Raw genomic sequence first — 21,575 nt, 5'->3', positions numbered from 1 at the left:
TATAAAATGTTTACCTGCCGCGTGGTCCTGTCACTGCACAGTGAGCAGGGTAAGCCAGTGCCCAGCTAAAAAGAACAATTGGAAGGTCCCAGGAAAGTAGTTCACAAGACATGTAGGCCCTGAGGTATCACAATGAGCCTTTAAGAACAAATAACAAGAAAGCTGAAGCTAATGTGCAGGGCAGAGACGACATGTCCCCATAATGTCCCACACTGCAGGTCACAGGTGCACACACCAAGGAAGGCAGGAGAGTCATGCAAATGTTCTTGGTGGGGGAGCGAGAGGGTTCACAGGACCTGGGTGTGCCTAGCCCAAAACCTGGGATGTTCTCAGCATTAATTTTCGTTCTTCCTGGGACCAGCCTCAACTCAGATGGGGATGCAGCCCACCTAATCATTGCCCTTTGCCGGCTTAGAGTAAAAGAAGTGTATGTGTTTCTTAGGCAGCTTTGACTATGTGCTGTACATGTGCTGGGAGCCCGTGCGGGTGCCAGGCCCAGGGGAGCTGCTTGGTGAGATGACAAGGACGAGGGCCCCTGATCAGCACCCCGTGGTGTTCCGAGCACCGTAAGCCACTTTGGGGAAGACAAGAAAGTCTTCTCTCTGCAGTAAGTTTCCTGAGAATGAAAGTGCTGGAGGCTACTCCCCTTTCAGGAAGGTGGCTGCCTTCTCATAGGTGGTTGTCTGAGAGCAGAGAGGTGATGGGAGGACTGGAGGAGGCCATGCCACACCTGCCACCCCTGGGCACAGAATAGATCCAGTGTCTATTGTCCTGTGTTCCAGTGAGCTTATGGCGTCCTTCCTTACAGACATTATTTTATTTCCTTGAATTGTATGAGTTCTGGAACAAAATAATGATTTTCTTTGTTTTCTTTATAACACACACATATATTGAATGAGAGGGGAGCAGAGAGTAGAGGCAAGGTTGTGGGGGGGGAGATGAAGGGAAGGAAGGAGAGAGGAAGAGAACTGGGGGAAGAGAGCATTTTTCTCCTCAATATCCCATGCCTGTAACTTGGGTGCACATGCCACAGTCTGCATACCTAGGTGGAGAGGGGACAGCAGAGGTCAAGGTAAAAGGCCATTAGAATTGTTCTTATTCCTAAAGGTCAGCACCAAAGGGCTTGCTTTTCACTGACAGCCTTGGATGTGGGGGAGGACCCGCCGAGCTCCTGCAGACCAGAGGCCAGTGATCCTGCACAGAGCCGCCTCACCCCGCTGCAGGGCACCTCACCCCGGAAGGTGTTTGGATCTAGTGCATTTTGATTGTCACAACAGTATAGAGGGAAGTAGCGCTGTGGCATGATTTAAATCCGTTTTCTCAGCATAAACACATTGCATATCTTGTACACCAGGTGGAAAATTCCCAGTGTGGCAGCCTCTGTCGATTCAGATGATTGTCACATCTACACATCACTTGGGCTGGGTGGACGGTCTTGGGAAATTGATGTTGCATCTGCAGCAACACGCATCCCCAACAGTCACTCTGACGCCAGCCGCACTTTCTTTTGCTACGTAGGGACAATTATCCAACAACTTAAGGATCACTTGTGAATACAGGTCTTTGCACTGTGTGAAGCCCTGTGCATGGAAGTCATCATTATTGTTACTGTTTCGTTAAAAAAATTACTGATAATTACACAACCTCATTTTCTGATTCTGCCTATTTTGAATGGGTCAGAATAGAGTTGTGGTGTTACGTCTTCTTATCAATAGGCTTCATAGCATGACTTGCTACTAAAAAAGTCTTCACTCTGCATCTGCCAAGCTGCAGGAATGCCAATCACGTCTGGAACACCCCAAATAAATGAAGCCCTTGTGTCATTATTTTTGGTACACGTACATAAAAAGGGGGTTTATTGCCTCGATGAGCTCGTGAAGTTAAAAATAAAGCAGCCCTAGCGGCCTTCCCTGTACCCCTGCTCGGGGGCCCTGTGTGTTACCTGTACATGCAGCCACCAGCACAAAATGCAGCTCTCACTCCCAGAATGAAAGTCTCCAAGTTAGATCGCATCTTGGCATGGCTCCCCTAGCATTAGAATGAATTTATATTATATTTTCCCAAGAATTAGGCAGATACAATTTCTTGATTAAGGTCATGAAGTTTGAAGCTCTTATGCTCACCTATTTTTGAAATGATGGTTTTGTAAGTCTCTAATAGATTTTTTTTACTCTAATAACCTGAAAATGTATAAATTAATGTCTTTCAAATCTCATCATCCTAGATGAGTGAAAACAGGTTACTCCTCTGAAAGCTGACATGCACTGCAGTCTGACACAAGTTTTATTGAGCAGTATTCATGTAAATTTAGGTGATCTGTGTGAACTCAAGTTCTTGTGTGCGTGTGTATATTTATATGTGCTGCATTGGACAGCTGTCTGAGTTCCTGGCTAAGTAACTTACCACTCTGCCCATTCACAAGGACTCTAACTACCCATGAAACCAGCTCTTTATCTTATGTAGGATACTATTATGTGCTTATAACTGTGCTGCTGTTTATCTTGTTGATTACTGAGTTTGTTTGAATGAAGGTCTGTTTTTTCTTTGCAAAGAAACATCCTAGTGAGTTGTGGCCCACTGACTTGCTCTCTCTGGATGTCCCCACTGTCTCTGCCTGGCCCATGGCCAAGAGAAGCCTGAGGACGAGAACATGGTATCTGAGGCAGAGTCCTCTCCTACATCCATATTCCTTCACTCCCAAAGGCTGTTGAACTTTAGCTCTACGTGATTATAGGGAAGGTGATGTCTAAAGGAGGGAAATGGATAAGAAAAATCCAGGCTAAAGAAATGTGACATACTTTGGCTAAGTCATGGATTTTGAGGGAAGCCTGTCCTTAAGACAATGAAGTGCTAGGTGACTTGGGAGCTATGATTGGGTAGTTGATGCTGCCTCATTTTTATTAGGAGGTGATTCTCTTGTCTAGCAAGTGTTATGAGTACCTCTGGTTCATTCATTTGTTCATTCATTCTTTCATTCATTCAATAATACTTATTGAGCACCTGTTGTGTGGCAGTACCATGCTGGTCCATGTTCCCTGTCCTCAAGCAGTTAGTCTTCAAGTTTTATATACTTAGCAAGGTAGAAGAGGACTCACTCTCTAGGCCATGCCTAATTTTAGTTTTTTTATAAGATAAATAATTACAGGACACAAGGAAACATCACAACTCACCGCCCACTGAGTTCCTTTACTCTCTCTTCGTGCTCAAGCACAAGGACTCAGCATTTGAGGACTCAGCATCTGAGTTCTCTGGTTTCAGCCCTTTGCTTATGACATTTCTTTGATTTCTTTTTTCCCATATGTCACAGTAGATCTTTCCCTTTCTACTCTGTGTCTTTTCCGACAGGTAGACAGATGCTGTGTGCACACACATCAAAGTGTCTGCTTTAGGGCAGGAGATCCTCTGGCACCTTCAAGGAGAAATGGTTGGCTGTGGTGAGGTCCAGTCTTGACAACGCTGCGTTATGGGTCAGGTGCAGCGGTCATGTTTGCTGCTCTTGAGGAGAATCGTATCTACCATGATTCCATAAGCTGGCACAGTTTTCAAATGGAATTCTCATGGGGACTTTGCAAGCACTGCACATTCCATTTGCCTCAGTAATGTGAAACTTATTTTTCTAAAAATGTTATAGGCAGATCCTGGGGTGACTCACTAGAGAATAATGGTTAAGTCACAGTTTCTTTTCTTCTTTTTTTCCCATAAAAAGGAAAAATTGATTAAGTATATAGGGAATGTAAGCAGTCTTAAATCTATAAAGGGGAACTCGATTAAAGTCGTGCAAATGTTGAGAAGATTAAAACTGCTAAGTGCAGTGAACGAAAGGTACAGGGTGTTGCGGGAGGTCCTGGCTCATCCTGAAGGGCATATCAGTCTTTCCTGAGAAGTGGAATTGAAACTGCTGTCTGAAGGATGAGTAGGCCTTAATAAAAAGAAAGTGGAGCATGAGGGTAGGGAAGAGCATGTTCAAGCAGAGGGAACAGCATCTGCAAAGGCCCTGGCTGGAAGGAAATGAAATATTGTGGGAGGGGAGAGAGCAGGGCCAAAGCCCAAGTTTATGCTAATAGTGCACAGGGCCTCTAGCCAAAGTCCAGGATAATTGTTCGTCTCGTCCATATTTAGGTTTACCCACATAAATATTGCTGTCCATTCCTACCCACGCCTCTAAATGTCCATCTGAGATCATACCCTCTTTTCTCTAGTATTTGTTTTAGTGTGGGATTACTAGAGACAAATTGTATTGTGTTTTCTTTTCCAAAAATGTCTTTATTTTGCCTTTCTTTGTCTTTCTTTCTTTCTTTCTTTCTTTCTTTCTTTCTTTCTTTCTTTCTTTCTTTACTATTCCACTAATGTTTTATTTATATTACTATAAAAGATAGCATTATGGTCTCATATAATCTTTTTTTTAAAGTAGAGATTATATAATTAAGTTTTTCAAGTATCTGCCAGTTTGTTATGTAAAAATAAAATCTTATTGTGTTTCAATTTACCATGTTTGATTGTTAGTGAGGTTGTGAGATTGTATATATGTTCATGTGTTTAAATATCATTTTTACTTGTTTTATGTGAATTAACTTTTTATGTGTTATTCCTATTTCCATGAAATGAATTAGAAACTTATAAATTTTATCCCCAAATAATTTATCAATGCCAGAATATGACCTGTTTCTGATAATTTTTAAATTTATTTATTGATTTGAGAGAGAGAGAGAGAGAAAGAGAAAGGCATAGCTTTGTTGCTCCACTTATTTTATGCATTCTTTGGTTGATTTCTGTATGTGCCCTGACCAGGGATTGAACCTGCAACCCTGGCGTATCAGAGCAACACTCTAACCAACTGAGCTACCCGGCTAGGGACCTGTTTCTGAAAATTTTGCAATAATCATTCCACATACCTGCTAACAAAATATTTTTATTGACTTTATTGGAGTGATATTGGTTAATAAAATTACATATGTTTTAGGAGTACAATTCTGTAACATATCATCTGTGCACTGTTTGTTTTAACCACCCCGAGTCAAGTCTCCTTCTGTCACCATTCATTTCCCTTTACCCTATTCTACCTCCCCCACCCCCTTTCCCTCTGGTAATTACTGTACCATTGTCTACATCTATGAGATTTTTTCCTTTTTTAATCCCTTCACCTTTTTTCCCCCATAGCATAAAGTTCGTCTGTTTAAAGTGTAAAGTTGGTAGATTTTAATATATTTAGAGTTGTACAACTAAGAACATAATCTAATTTTAGAACACATTCACCTCCTCCCAAAGAAACACTGTGACCGTTACTCACTTCCCTTTCCAGCTCCCTTCCCCGAGCAGCCCACTCCCCAACCCCAGGCAAACAGTGATCTGCTTTCTGTCTCTAGGGGTTTGCCTCTTCTGGATATTTGCATATATATTAATAATTATTATATTTGCCTAATGGATTAAAAGCTGCTTCTGAGAGGATAATGTTCGTGCCATCACTGACCTGAAAGTTGGTGAGTACAGAGACCTGGAGGAGATGGCGCGGGACAGATGCAGGACGCTGCCGGGGACAGGAGAGAGAGGGAGAAACATTGGAAGGGCCAGTGGATGGACACTAAATGAAAGGTTTCTTTACCTGGTCTTCCCTAATTAGGTCACCTCCTCAAGCTGGCCCGGGGAAAGGTGAGCTAAGAGGTGACTACTGGTCTTTCTTGAGGTTAGATGAGCTGGTGTTCAAAATTCTAAAAGTCAGGATACTAATACCCATTGACCTTGGTTATTATAAATTTAATAAGCATCCAGTCGGCAGGTATATTTGGATATTCTGCCCCACAAAGCTGCTTTCTTAAAATGTTCTCTATCTGGCATATTCTCCTTTGACTAGTGATGTCCATGTTTACATCTCTGTGGCATTGCATCTCATGTTTGGGAGCATTTGTGGTTTAAACTCTAGGCCACCGAGGCCCCTGCCCTGCTCTCCTGAGCCGAATGTGCTCTGCAGTGTTAGGTGCATGTATGCAGTGTGTTTTGTTTTCTCTGTCATGGCTTCTCCTTCTATCCTTCTATCATTCTTTTATTTTCTATTCTGGGGAATAGTGACAAACGTTCTATAAGGGCAGAAAGATAGACTACTGGGCTGGATGTTAATATTCTGGTAGTCTTCAAGGGCATAGGTGGGAGACCCAGAAATTGATCAGCTGACAAGATGGGACTGATTGGAGTCTGGACGCTCTGAAGGCCCTCATAAATACCATACATTCCTGGAGCTGGAACTGTTTGTGTGAATAGTAAATGAAAAGCTGGTTATAGGCAGATTATGTCTTCAGGGCATTTAAAGAGAATGAAAGAGCAGTTGCCAATGTATGATGCCAGGAATGGTCTTCAGTCCTAAAGGATGTGAGTTTAGTTATTGTTCCATTGTCAGGATGGTGGCATCTGGCTTTCTCACCCACAACCCACCCAAATACACACACCACCATGCATACTCAAACACATGCTGCATTAGATGGGGTTTGAATGGTTGTGAAAGTAGGCTCTGTCGTTACGTGTATATGTATTAATATTCAAAGAGCGGTCATTAGGCTCATGAACACTTTTGAAGTTCAAGGACAAGTGTGTTATGTGGCATACCTGTTTGTTCATTCATTCTGCAAATGTGTTTTAGGTAACTTTTGTGGCCAGACACAGAGCCCCATACACAGATGGACAAGGTAGAGCTCTTGCCCCCAAAGTGCTCCCTCTAGGAAAAAGAGATAGTCCTAAGACTGAGGACTCTCTCAATGTTCCTCATTTTTAGAAACATTAAAAAGTTCAATCCAGTGATTGATAGTTTCAAGATAGCTGTTTGGAATTGGCACTAGGAACTTCAGCTGATTTGGCGCACAAACACTGGTATTTAGATTTGTTATGATTTGCTTTTAGACAAAAAAAAAATACCAAAACAAACAAACAAACAAAAAAAAACCTCTGCATTTATGGATCTGTGATCATTTGCTTTTAAATATCTTAAAGTTACCTAATTTTAATTTTCATCACTCACCTTCAGAATCTCAGGTACGGCCACATAGACAAAGGTGCAATCAACTTTCTTTAGGATGTGGTGACTCCATGTCTTGCAGCCATAGGCACAGGAAGAAGCATAAGAGAAGCACTCACAGGTTGGCCTCCCTGAAATGCAGTCACTTCTGTGCAAATTTACCTCTAGTTTCATCTTTTTAAAGTTGTGCTGCTCTTGTAAAGAAAATAAAGTTTCTTTCATTTCCCCCATAGACTGAAAGGGTCATGACAGGGATTATTTACTTTTTACAAGTCAGGTATCACTAATATCCTGGAGGACTTCCTCAGTCTGAAATTAGATGTAAAACTAGGTCTATTGATAGAATCCAATTGATGACTTTATTGCTGGTTTTTTTCTAGTTGATCATGTCCAGAAGCCCCTCAAGTGTTGTCACCTGTCATGTTTAAGTGTTGAGCTCAGTACAGTGCCCCAGGCACTGTCCTCGGTGCTAAGTGAGTGGCAGATGTGACAGGCACATAACTTGCCCCACCAAGCACACAGTCTTAGAAGGATAGGGCATGTTAGGCAGACATTTTACAAACAAGTCCTTGTTGGCAGCCTTGGTGAACATTGCGAAGAGAGGTACAGGGGCTGAGAAAGAACACTGCAGGGTTGTGACCATGGCCTGGAGGGTGGTGTGGAATTAGCTGGTCCACAGGGAGAACACGAAGGCTTTCATACATAATTACATGCTCAGAGGCTTGTAATCAGGTTATGGATTTTTGTGTGTGCATTGTGTAGATAAACATAATAGACCAAAACCTTTAAAATACCATATTAAAATCTGTTCTCGATCCTCACATAAATAAACTTCTGTAGAATTTTTCAATACGAGCTGCAACTAATGATGGCATTCTGCCCTCAACTTGCAAGAAGCCTGTGGTTACAGTTAGGGTTCAGGGAGAGGGAGTGGGACAGCCCTCACGGGGAGCCTTCTTTGGAGGAAAGACTTTCCTGGACTCTGCAGGCACGCAGGTACACACTGATTAGTGCTGAGAACTGCAGAGGGCACTGGAGGTTCAGCACCCCTTTTGAGTTTATTGGAAGCCCTGAAGAGGCACCCTCAGGTCCAGATTTAAAAACTAAGTTTTTCTATACTTGGACTTGAGCTTTCAGAACAGGGATGGCAGTGTGGGGGCAGAGCTGGTGAAGGGGGTTGTGAGCGGCCTGACTTCATTGAATCCTGAGTTCCACTGAGAAGCAAAGGGGTGCTGGGAGATAGGGGGCATTTGCCACATGGCCTTTCTGATTATGGTTTTCATTCTGGCTTTTCCTTGAATTTCATTCAGAAGGGGAGAACATGCATTCAGAAGGGCAGATTATTGGGCCCAACAGAGAAGACATCCCACTGTAACAGCAGTGGAGGCTTTCCACCCAGAGTGTCCAAGGGAAGGGGGCAGCCCTCCATCTGCACAGTCCACAGTCTCAGAGGACAGACTGCCTCCATGTCCTGGAATGTTTTCATTCGTTACTTGGTGACAGTTTCTCTTGTGGCCCTCAGACTGCAGGACCCGGGCAAGCTCAGGGCTCATCTGTGAATCCAGCTCTTGGTCTTTAACAGATCATGGTGGCTCTAACATGAGCCATTTGCAAGGACACTTTCTTCATGAGACAAATGGACACTCGTCTGCTGCCAGTGGCCAGGTGTGTGTTCCCATCTGCATCTGTGCATATATGTGAGTACATGGTGAGGTGTGGCTGTGGAAACCACCCGCTGTTTTCAGCCGGTGCTCATCTGTGCTGTGTTTTCCATCCCAGGTAGTTAAAGGATCATTATCTCTATTTTGTAGATGAGGAAACTGAGGCTCAACAATGGTAAATGATAGGTTGAGAACTCAACCCCAGGGCCGCCTGACTTCCAAGTCTTGGTCCCTTTTTCTCTGCACCCCGTTGTGGTCTTCCTAGTGTGAAGATGTTTGGAACATAAAACACAGACAGGTTTTAAAACCTCCCATGTGAGGTGAGTCAGTTTGTCATATCCTCATCTGGGGAGTAACTTTTGCCTCCATGTGTGAATCTTTAACAGCTTCTGTACCTGGCCATACCCTCTGCATCTGGGCCCCAGCAGGATGTGCCTACAACAAGCTGGAGACTGGGCCATCCTCAAGGGCCCCCCACCCTCCTGCTCACTCCTCAGCCCTCTGCCTGGTGAGCGTTTATCACCACATCATCCAGCTGAGGAGGAGCAAGTGTGAGCTTCTGGTTTTACTCCACGCTTGGTGGGTGAGGCACCGTCCAGAAGGCACAGAAGACCTATGACTTCTTTCCTCTGTTAAATATTTCCTTTGTATTTCTCCTTTCATTTCCCATTAAGTACTGTGCACAAGTGGTAAATGTTAATTGGTTAATTAAATATTTGAGCGCCCCTCTTAAGTGTGAGGGTTCATAGTAACTGTCAATAAGAAATAGTTTTTCAAATAAATGGTAAGTTTGTATGCGTTGGGTAGAGTGCATCATTTTACATTTAATCCCCACAGGAAGATATGTTTATTGATTTTGGAGGGAGGGAGAGGGAGGGAAGGGGGGAGAGAGAGAAAGAGAAGCATCAATTGGTTGCTTCCTGTATGTGCCCCAACTGAGGATCGAACCCTCAGCCTCTTGGTCTACAGAGCGACATTCCAGCCAACTGAATCACCTTGCCAGAGCTGGAATGCACCATTTAAAAGTTAGCTCTGAAAGGCAGGAACACAGCCCAATATTCTGTAGCAGGAATATTGACCATTAATCATTCATTTGATTTCCATGAAGAGTCAGAGATGTTTTATTTATGAAGAAGTACATATGGATGAAATGATAATAGTATTTGGGATGATTTGCTTTGAAATAACCTAGTAGGAGTTGGAGAGGGAGAAGGGGTAAAGATGAAACTACAGTGAACATATATTAAGCTCATTATATATTCTTTACACTTTTGTATCTGTTTGAAACTTCATAATGAAAAGTTCAAAAAAGAAACTCAATGTAAATTGATGGTGTGGCTTCATATCAAAATATTCTGTAGCCAGTACAATAACACTTAGAATTAGTTAGAAAATCAGGAAGAAATCAGTCTTCCTAGTATGGTATGTGTGTGCATATACACATAAATATTTGCATAGAAAAAAATGTGGGAAGGAAATACATTAAAACATTATCTGTTTTGGTTGATAAGACTATGGATGGTTTTCATTCTCCACATCTTCCAAACTTTTTACAGTGAGTAAGCAAAAAATATAACTTCTGAAAACATTTTTTAAAGAAAGAAACCAGATCTGCATTGTGTAAATTGGTGAAGGATTTTTTAAAAGTATTTTTTCTTTTTATTTGTTGTTCACTTACAGTTGTTCCACCTTTTTCCCCATTGCTCACGCCAACTCCATCCGCCCCTGCTCCCCCCCCCCCCCCCCGCGCCGTCAATCCCCCTCATTGCCCCTGCCCGTGAGTCCTCTATTCCTGTCCCTTTGCTGGCCCCTTCCCTTTCTCTCTCTTGTTATCTTCCTCCTCCCTCCCCTCTGGTCACTGTCAGTTTGTTGTTTATTTCCAAGTCTCTGGTTCTACTTTGTTCATTTGTTTGTTTTGTTGATTAGGTCACCACTTATAGGTGAGATGATATGGTATTTGTCTTACTTTTTTCAATTACATTTAACATCATTCTGTATTAGCATCAGATGTACTGCAAAGTGTCCAGAAAAATCACGTATTCTACAAAGTGGTCCCCCGCATTGCCCCAAACACCCGCCTGGTCCCATATCTATCTCTCTCGATATTATTGACTACATTCCCCATGTTGTAATCCACGTCTCTGTGGCTGTTCTGCAACTCATTTGCAGAAGCATTTGTCCCAGTCATCTATTTTCTATTAAAATGCTTTGGTCACTGATTAGATAAGTGCCTCTGTGGTTACTAATTGTGAGCTGTGTATGTGTTTTTGGGCTGCACTGTCCTGTATTCTGCTGTGCAACATGTCTTTGCTGGTGTGTGGGCAGGCACGGTCAGAGACAAGAAGCAGGCACCACCACACTTTTACTCACTGTTAACTTCTGTTAATCATGTTCCTTTAATGTGAATTTCCATCTGATTTTAGTGAGCTGGACATGATTTCCACAAGAGTGATGGACTTTAAGCTCCGGGAGGCTGCAGAAGGTGTTGGGGAGGACAGCACAGGTAAGGCCCTTGCTCCCCCTGCTCTGTGAAGTGCCTCATGGCGTTGTGGGCCAGGGAGAGGGGCTGATGGAACCAGGCCTTAGGGCTTCTCCACATGGACAATGGGGGTTCGGTTCACAGCATGCTTAGACACCCCCAGGTCTCTCATACTGTGACTGGAGAGCACCTCAGGGGTCGTCCCCCTGTGCTTCTCTGTCAAACATGGAGGATGGGTTAGAGTCATTTTCCTCATTCCTGTCCTGATGTTTGGTTGACTTGAAAGTTTAAGGAAGAGAGGTGCAAGAGAATCATTTATTACCCAAGAACATCTGAAGGTGCCAGTAGGAGACTGGACAAAGTATAAGATAACCAGATCATCCAGACAAATGATACTAACAAAAGGAAGCCTTTAATTCCTCATTCATGGCCATTCTTCTTCAGGAGATCTTATTATATCCTTCACTGAGCTAAATTCCAGGTCCATGAATCATCATCTCATAACATGTCCTAAGAGTTACTCAATTACGTGATTGGTTATTCATATATTGCTATTTATGTCTTCATACAGTTGTAAAATTGACATTAAAAAGCATTGATCTCCCTACAATGTATCTTTTCCATAGGTCAGCCATTTAGACTCACCTTATTTTGATAACAGATGTCTCCATCTCTTTCTATTTAAAGTCAAAATGCTAGTAGTCATTTTTAAATATAGTTCAGGGGGAGTAGCTTCAATAATATTAAATCATAGCTGCTAATCATTAGCTTCAGATAACTCATTTCATTAAAGACTATTTCATATATTTCAATAGATTTTTCTTATTATTCTATATTAGAACTACTTTTTCTTGTCACATTATAGATAGATGTTTCTTATTATTCCATATTAGAACTATTCTTCCTCTGTCGGAATTGAATAGATACCCTCCCCCAAATATATATAAGGTGAGGTTTTTTAAATTAACCCTGAGAAAAAATGCATTGCAAAATTTCTCACATTATGGGACACTAAATTACTACTGATTTAAACAAGAAAATACTGCTTGAAGAAGTAGTTCCTCAGCCTGAACAACCTCCATAACTACTAGCTTGTGGTCCTTACAGAGGTCACCACAAAGAATCAATTTTAAAAAATAAAAAAATAAAAGCTGTTCTTGTTCCTTTTCAAATAGTAGTGTACTAAGTTATTCAGATCAACCTCTTCCCATTAAAAATGTAAAATTCTAAATAAGAGCATTCTTTTAAAAATCTTTTTAAAAGTAAGAAGTAATGAGGCCAAAATTAGAGGAAAAGGACAAGCCAGAGAAGTAAGTGGACATAGAAGCCACTTTTGCCCTCAAATCATTTACCTATCTTGGAAATTTTAAATTTCATTTTTACATCTTCATGAAGTGGGAGGTGAGGGAGAGGGTCGTATATCAAGGTACAGACCTGTACCAGGTAGGCCCCCTTTAATAGAAGACCGTCCCTAAAATAATCTAAGAACCAAAGGAGAAACAAAACCCCTAGACTGAATGTGACCCCAGGTACCTTGCAGAAGGAAACAATCTTCTCTAAAGGAAGGCACCTTCTATCTAGACTTCAGATTATTACAGACTAATATTTTCAGTACTCTGATAGACATGTAATCAGTGATAACCAGGCATATAAGGCAACAAGGCACCCTGAATGAGAACCAACATGTTATGAGTTGAATTGTGTGCCTTCAAAATGCATGTGTTGAAGTCCTAACCCCCAGTATCTCAGAATGTGACCTTATTTGCAATTGGGTCTTTGCAGATGTAGTTAGTAATGATGATGTCATACTGGGATATGCCGGGCCCCTAAGCTAATGTAACTGATGTCATTATAAAAAGGGGGGATTTGGACATAGACTGCACAGGGAGAATACCATGTGAAGGTGAAGTCAGAGATCAGGCTGATGGCATCTACAAGCCAAAGAACTCCAAAGATTGCCAGCAAACCGCCAAAAGTTAGAGGAGAAACACGGAATAGATTTTTACATCACAACCCTTTAAAAGGCCAAAGCCACCTTGATTTCAGACTTCTAGCCTCCAGAACTGAGACAATAACAGTTCTGTTGTTACGCCACTCAGTTTATAGTAGTAATAATGGCAACCCTAGCAAATTAATACACAGCAGAAACAAGAGAAATAGACACCCAAAGGCATTGAATATCAGGATGATCAAATATGTGCTATAAAACAACATGCTATGTTTGAAGATTATTAATACAAAGAAGTTTGAAAATGTCTGGAAGGAACAAGGAACTGTAGAGAGTGTTGTAGCACCCAGCCAGTGCTATAAGGCATGAGAAAGAAATAAAAGGGATCTAGATAGAAAGAAGAAATAAAACTATCTCTTAACTGCAGATGACATGATTATAGAAAATATCAAAAAAAGTACCTAGAGCTCTAGCCCAGGTGGCTCTGTTGGTTGGAGCATTGTCCCATATACCAAAAGGTTGTGGGTTCGATCCCCAGTCAGGGCACATGCCTAGGTTGCAGATTCGATTCCCAGTCAGGGCGTGTACAGGAGGCAACCGGTTGATGTTCCTCCCCCATATCAATGTTTCTCTGCCATATCCATGTTTCCCTCCTTTTGTCTCTCCTTTCCTCTTTCTATAAAATCAATAAACATATCTTCAGATGAGGATTTTAAAAAAAGTACTTAGAACTCTTAAGCAAGTTTAGCAAATTTGCACTATACAAGGCCAATATTAAAAATCAATTATATTTTTATATGTTAGCAATGAACAATTAAAAATTGAAAGTTAATAAAGTGCCATTTACAGTAGTACCAATAAAAGGAATACTTAGGTATATATCTAACAAAGTATATGCAGGATTTACATACTGAAAAATATAAAAAATTGTTTGAAGAAATCAACCAAAACATATACACATGGAGAGATGTACTATGTGTTATGGACTGAATGTTTGTGCCCCTCCAAAATTCATAGGTTAAAATCCCAGTCCCCCAGTGGGGTCATATTTGGAGGTGGGGGCTTTGGGAAGTCATTGTGCTGAGGGCAGAGCCCTTGTGAATGGAATTAGTGTCCTTGTAAGGAGAGGCCAGAGAGCTACTCACTCTCTTCCTGCCATGTGAGGACACAGCAAGAAGTTGACAGACTGCAACCCAGAAGAGAGCTCTCAACAGAACTCCACCATGCTGTTAGACATGCTTTTATTAACATATCAGTAATTACAGTGAGTGTAAATAGATTAATTACATTAATTGTTCCACTTAGAAGTTAAAGATCATCAGTTTGGATTTCTAAAACTGATTCTCTTAAACATAAGGATTCATAAAGTTGAAGGTAAAAGGATAGAAAATCATGTGCCTTGCAAACACTGGGCAAAAGGAAGCTGGCATGTCTGTATTAACAGCGCTCAAAATAAAACTTAAGACAAAGGCATTATTAAAATTAAAGAGGGCATTTCACAAAAGGTTCAGTTCTGGAGCAAGATAACAGTTCTACCTTCCTATGCACCAACATAATGTCAAAAGTTATACAGAAAAATTGACAGTTGAAATAAGGCAAATAAAATCTATAATCAGAGTGGGTTATTTTTAGTATGCTGGTATCAGTAATTGTTAGAACAAATTAAAGGTATAAAGTATTTAGACAGCACAATTAAAAGGCTTTGTCCTATTTGACATATGTAAAACACTGAAAAAATGCATTATTTTTCAAGCACATTAGGAACATTTACAAATTTATGCAAGTCTCAACAAATTTGAGCCGATTTAAGCCATACAGAATATATTCTCTGAATCAAAATACAATTAAACTAGAAATCAGTAACAGAAAGTAATAAGAAAATTCCCAAGTGCTTAGAAATCACCTAAAATTAATAAATTAAACTGTCTAAAAATTAAATAGCTAAGTATCCATCTTATGAAGTTTAAAAAGATAGCAAAGTAGCCCTGGCTGGATGGTTCAGTTGGTTGAAGAATCATCCCATAAACGACAAAAGGTCATGAGTTTGATTCTCGGTCAGGGCACATGCCTGAGTTGCGGGTTTGGTTCCCCTTCAGGGTGCATACAGCAGGCAACTGATCAATATTCCTCTCTCACATCAGTGTTTCTCTCTTTCCCTTCCTTCCTCTCTCTCTAAAATCAATAAGCATGTCCTTAGGTGAGGATAAAAAAAAAAGATAGTAAAATAAACCTGAAAAAAGTAGGAAGGAAAGAATAAAGATAGGAACAGAAACATACAAAAAAATAAACATTCAATAAGGAGAATTAACAAAGACAGACATTTTTTTAAAGCAAATGAAATCAACAAACCTTTGATGAAATTGATCAAGGAAAAAGAGGAGACAAATAGTTAATATCAGGACTGTCAAAGAGAACTTTATTATGGATAGTGTGGATGCTAAAACAATAAGAGGATATTAATCACTATATGCCAAATGCTAAATGCTAAATTTGAAAATAATAGACAAATGCCCAGAAAAATATAACACTTAAATAGATTCAAGAAGTAGAAAACCTGAATAGTTCCTGTCACCATTAAAGATATTGAATTAAAAAATCTAGCAGGTGAATAAATGTAGCACAAACAGGCCCCTACTGGTTGACTGACCAATCACTGCAAGTCAAACCAAGTGTTCAGCGTGAGACTCCGGGCCTGGGTGGCCACTTTCCCCCATACCCACTTACCAGCAGCAGCCTCTTTGACTGTAAAGGACAGTGAGGCTGCATGTTTGCTCAGAGCTGCAGGGATGTGTACCTATTTGTCGACTAGGCAAAGGCCAGATGATGACCTGGCAAATGCAAAGAGCTCTTAAGAGTCTTTCTTGATAATAGATTCTCTGTGAGAACCCCAATTAACAACGTAATTTCTTGATTATAAAGGTAAGGACACTTGCATTAGACATTAAGAAGACTTGGCTGTAGAACTAAATTCCCTTTGGGCAAGGATTTGCTCCACCTAAGATACTATAGGAACTCTTACTAGAGTAATCCTAAATAATTCTCCACATCAGGGCAAAATCATGTACACTTCCTTGGGTGGGGGGTGGGGGGTGAAATGGTAATGTAAACAAAATCTAACAATTTTGTTTAATTTTTAAGAAATTCAGCTTACAGAATTATTCACTTATAAAACTAATAAATTGTTTCAGCAGATTTTCAGGATATGTTAGACAGCTTCCTGGTTATCCATGATGTTGCATCCTTCTATTGTTCATTCTCACAAAGATTCGGAAGGAAAGCAAGGAACTCTGCTTAGCTGCTAATGTGAAATCACAGGATCCCAGATATGATGGAATTTGTGGATGGGAATTCAGGAGGCATCACGTTTACAAGTGCTGTGAATTCTAACAATCCAGGAAGCATGGCAGTCAGATCATCTTTCATCTGCCATCATCGAGAGATAATTTTTCTCATCAAAAGTTGTTAGTTCATCATGGCTTTTGGACTCCCACAAGCACCTCTTGCCCATGAAGCCGGCCCTTCCCTGGCTGTTCGTGATGCTCATGTCCACTCCAAAGGAAGCAATTAAGATTATTTTGAAAAATAATTTGGGTTATGGCATGGTCTTTACCTCATCAGGACTTTTGCTTTTGACTTTGTGTATTTCAGAGATTAAAACTTGATTTCAAGTGAGAGGAAAATTGCTTATGCTTTGATTCTGTGATCATGCTCCAGAGCTTTCTTGGCTCTTTTATTATATGTCCAAAATAAACAGCAGTAAAGATTTGTTTCCAGGTGTGCAAAAACAGAGTGCTGTGTATGTCACGTACCTCTGTGTGGTAAAAGGACTCTTCATCAATGAATAATTTGATGCATGGACAGAAATCTGCGTTCTCTCTTTCTCATGCGTATCTCGCACAGGCTTGGTAAGCACTCACATGCATTCCTTCTGCACAGGAAAGAAAAAATCCAAATTCAAAACGTTTAAGAAGTTCTTTGGGAAGAAGAAAAGAAAGGAATCTCCTTCCTCCACAGGAAGTAGCACCTGGAAGCAAAGTCAGGCGAAGAGTGAGGTCATTGCCATCGAATCAGTGCCAGTGGGCTATGATTCAGAAGATGAGCTTGAGTAAGTTACTTTTCACATCCTTCTGGAGGGGGCATGGGAGGGCCTGTAGACCATATAATCGCCATGGTAAATTGCTGGATTTCTGAGCCTACTCCCTTCCTAGGTAATTTCATGGCAGATTCTCCCACAGAAGTTGTGTTTTCTGTCTTTTCATACATGGAGAAAGTTGGGGCAAAATTATTAGGCACCTGCTGTGTGCCAGGTGCTGCATCTATTAAAATTCTACGATAACTAGGATGGAGGTAGGATATAACAATTTATAAATGAGCAAACCAAGCATTAGTGAAATTTTGGAGAACTTGCCAAATATCCTACACCTGATAGTGGCAGGATTGGGATATGAGCCCTGATTTAATTTGATCTAAAATTCTTTTGAGGACCTGGATACTATAACAGAAAATATATCTCTTTAAGCTTGAACTTTGAATAACCTAATAAGAAAGGTTTATGAAAGAGACAGACAGACAGACAGGAGAGGAAGGCTTTTTGCTATTCCATTTTAGAAGAAGTATCTAAAAATATTTTTAAAGAGGACAGACTAAATAGGTTATGACAATTTTGGGAAGTCTTCTTAATTTTATAACTTGTATTTTCCCCAAAACAGTTACAATACATATGCTCAGTTTTTCCAGCAGTTTTATCTGTGAGTAAAAAGAAAAAAGATTTGTTGCCATGACAACTTTGTGTTTTCTCTGAAACAACATTGGCCCTTAATTTAAGGATAAAATTCTTCAAAGGTACAATGACCCTCGGGATTGGGAAACAGACCACGCGGAGATGGCGTCAGTGGCTTCAGCATCCCGGTGGTGGTGTTCTGCCCCCTCCTTCCTTCCCAGCAGTCTCTTCGCCTGTTTCTAATGGAGAAGAAATTACACTGACCACTTGGTGGCACCAAATGACTGATGAGGAAAGATTCGAGTTTTTTCTTTCTGTTTTTTGTTTTTTCAGTGGTGGTGGTGAACGTCATTCCCACACCACACCTCGTGAAGCACAGAGTGGACAGACTGAACGCTGGGTTTTTAGGCGGCATGCTCCAAACTCTTGCGGGGAAGACAGTATCTTGATATTGACACATTGCTAATTATTAAATGTCTTCACTGGGCCAGCCCGAGGGAAACTGTAACGCTCACGTCGCCCACCCCTCTTGACTAGGTCACACAGTTCTGGTGTTGGGAAGACAGTCCTGAGAGTGGTCCCTCCAACCATGAAACAGGAGTATGGCAGGAGGGGTGAGCAGGGTCAAATGACCTGTCCACTTGTCCATCTCCTCTATCATCAGAACCCATGGGAACGTGGGGACTGTGTCCTTTTCATCTCTCTATTCGCAGCACCTAGCAGGGGGCCTGGGCTTCTGTTACTGGAAATAGTTTGCTGGATTGATGCTAGGAAAGGAAGCTTGAGGATGGAGTAAAGTGGGTCTTTTGAAATGCAAGTAACATTTTTAGAGAGCTGCAGGGAGGATGGGCAAGATCTTAAATGCACTCTTCAGCCAATGCAAGAGTCTGCGAGTCTTGTAGACACTGCAGCAACTGCTCATCCATCACCTTGGCCAGGATGGTTCCATCTGCCAAGACACATTAATGCTGGCAAAGCCCATGGGACTCTGTGGATTTGAAAAGTTGTTGCCCATTTATTGCCTGTGGTTATGCCTCTTAAGTCTCTTAATCTGTAACAAACCCCTACTCCTTTGTTTCATGTCATTGATCTTCTGAAAGAGCAGGGTCAGAAGATTATCCCACATCCTGGCTTTGCTTTCTCTTGGCAGAACTGAATTTGTTTCTATACTCTTTGAATTTCTTGTGAAGCATTAGATGGTATTAAATTAGATTGAGGTTCAGGATGGTAGCTTTCAGATCACAGGGCACATGCTTTCTGGTTATTCCACTTCTGGTGACTCTAGTACCAAGCAGTGGGTTCAGGGGATTCTCCGTGTGATCCCTCCACCGGTCTTCACCTAGTGGGGTTGATACCCACTGATGGTCATTGCCTACATCCATCATTTCATTACAAAATGGTGTTTTTTCTAATTCTATCATTTATTCTGCATGTGCTAGCTGGAATTCTTCTATGAAGAAGACCTTTTCTTCATCAACTTCTTGGTGGTTCTCAAATACAGTTTGTACAGGAAGGGCAAGGTAATGCTTAAATAATTATCCTTTTGTTGATCCACCTTCATAGTGATGATCTGGTACCCTAGCAACTTCCAATTCTGACCAGTGAATTTTGTTTTTTCTTTAATATCATTATTAAGGCATGGATTTTTATATATTTGATTTGCTTTAGCCCCTGACAACTTTTATTGACCTTTTATGTTCACCTTATCCCATGTTATGCTATTGGAGACACTTCAGATTAGCTCCTGGGTTCTTTTAACATGACCCCATTTGTCTTTGAAAGCTTCTTTGCTTTCTTGCACAACGAGAAATCTCAGGTTTATTTTGCACATTTCCTGCCCTAGACCTGTAATCAGCCATTTTGTCACAGGATCCTATTTCATCTTAGTGTGAAGTGGTTTTAGAAGACCACAGGCTAGCTGTCGGGGTGACGATTGCTAGGTAGTTGGCTGTTGTTGCTTCTAGAACTTTCTAGGTCAAATAGCTAGGAAACATGCTTTATTTTTTAAGAGAAAAATAAATCATTAATTCATGAAAATTTCCATTTTAAATTTAGTAAGATAAAATTTTTACTTCTTTGATTCTTTATTTGAATTTATTTTTCTCTTGTACTGGATATCTTGGTTCCTAATGATATTAACAAAATTATTTTCTTCATTGTACAACATACTTATAATAATTTTATAGCCCTCCTTTCCCACACAGAGGTTATATATTATAAAGATTGCTCATCACTGTTGTTTTTTTTAAATCAGTATTACTACTGATTACCAAGTGCAATTTGATATTTGTGGTTGTTGTTCTTAGAATTTACCCTATTATATATAGATAGACAGTCAGAAGTCACTTGGATGTGGAGTTAAAGTCACTTGAAATCACTTTTTTCTGTATGGTTATGCCAACAACCTGATGTAAAATTTGGCTTGTTTCTGGTTGTTTTCTAGTTTTAGAGATTGTTTTATTTCCTTTTTGTTTGACTTTGTCTTTTAGCTATGTAAAATGCTTACATAGTTTCAAAGGCAAAATTGTAACTGTGGGTAACTTAGCACCCTGTCTCCCATCTTGTTCTGTCTGCCCCCCCCAAAGAAATAGTTTTTATTAATTTTTTACTTATCCTTTTATTTTTAGAAATATAAGCAAATACACAAATAGGTTTGCATATGTTTCTATATATTCATATCCCCTTTCCCACACCAAGCTAACACACCATAAATGTTGCTCTGCACTCTGCTTTTTTTTTTTTTTTTAAACTTAATATAGTCTGGTGCTGCCCATAGACAGTTTACAGAGATACTCCTCACCCACTGGTCAGCTGCAGAGGCCCCACTATATCATGTTCACCTCCTGAGGGACGTTTGGGTTGCTTCCGATCTTTTGCTGCCATAAATGTTGCTGTAGTGAATGGTCTCGTGTTTCTGCCAATGTATCTGCAGAGGCCTTTTCATGCTCTCTCAACACCCAGTTCCTTCCAGAGTGGAGGTGGTTGGGCAGTCAGTGTTCATGGCTTCCAAAGGGTGTGGACAGGGGCTGCCCACTGTGGAGGGAAGCCGGGTGTGCCTGTGATCCTTGTGACAAAAGCTTCCATTGGTGGGAGGGCCTGCCTGGTGCTTTCTCACCTGGCCTGATTCCCTCCCAGAAACATAAGGGCATACTCTTCTAGGAGCCATGGGTTCCCCACTTGCAAATTCACCCTTGCAGGCTAGAAAGTAGTCAGAGAGCGTCACTAACCAATATAATTAGATTTGCAGTAGAGCAGGGCCACACCTAAGAGTCCCTAATACCTCACAGAGGACAGGATGTGCAGGGCAGGGTGGTGTCAGGGGTCGTGGTGTACAAGATGGCCTCTGGGGGCAGGCTTTCCTCCTTTCATCATCAGGTCTTAATCACCTCCTTCCACCTATTGTTCAGGCAGCCACTGCTATTAGGAAAGCCCGACAGCTAACTCCCACATCCTCTTAGAACATTTTGTGAATGTCCTGTGGGTTCAGTTCCAAACTGGAGCCTTGAGCTGGGGACGAGGCTGGGGAAGGAGCTGGGTTGGTGATGACAGAGGGGGCTCCAGGACCTAGGCACGCAGGTTGGGCTGCAAGGATCATATCCGGTAATGAAAAAAGGGCATGGCTTTGCAGATGTGCAGGTCTCATTTCACACCTCGCCGTGGATGTGTGTTTTGGACCCTGTGAGGCGGCCTTTGTCAGGCAGGCCCTCGACCTGCTGTGCAGACATGGCCCCCAGCCCAGCGAGGCGCTGTGCGTGCGCCCACAGGAA

General features: G+C 41.2%; 1 protein-coding gene across 1 annotated transcript in view; it reads left to right on the top strand.

Moving 5' to 3' along the window:
* Positions 1 to 21,575, top strand: part of CRACDL (CRACD like) — a 54,709-nt gene that overhangs the window by 809 nt on the left and 32,325 nt on the right. Inside the window, exons 2-3 of the mRNA XM_054586246.1 lie at positions 11,085 to 11,164; positions 17,025 to 17,193. Of these exons, the coding sequence (XP_054442221.1) occupies positions 11,085 to 11,164; positions 17,025 to 17,193 (249 nt within the window). The remainder of the gene's footprint in view (positions 1 to 11,084; positions 11,165 to 17,024; positions 17,194 to 21,575) is intronic.

This window comes from Pteronotus mesoamericanus, unplaced genomic scaffold (genome assembly GCF_021234165.1).
Source record: "Pteronotus mesoamericanus isolate MK-2021 breed Mesoamerican mustached bat unplaced genomic scaffold, CSHL_Meso_final contig_121, whole genome shotgun sequence".
Lineage (NCBI taxonomy): Eukaryota > Metazoa > Chordata > Mammalia > Chiroptera > Mormoopidae > Pteronotus > Pteronotus mesoamericanus.
Note: the sequence above shows the minus strand (reverse complement) of the source record. Positions and strands in the feature narration are given on the sequence as shown.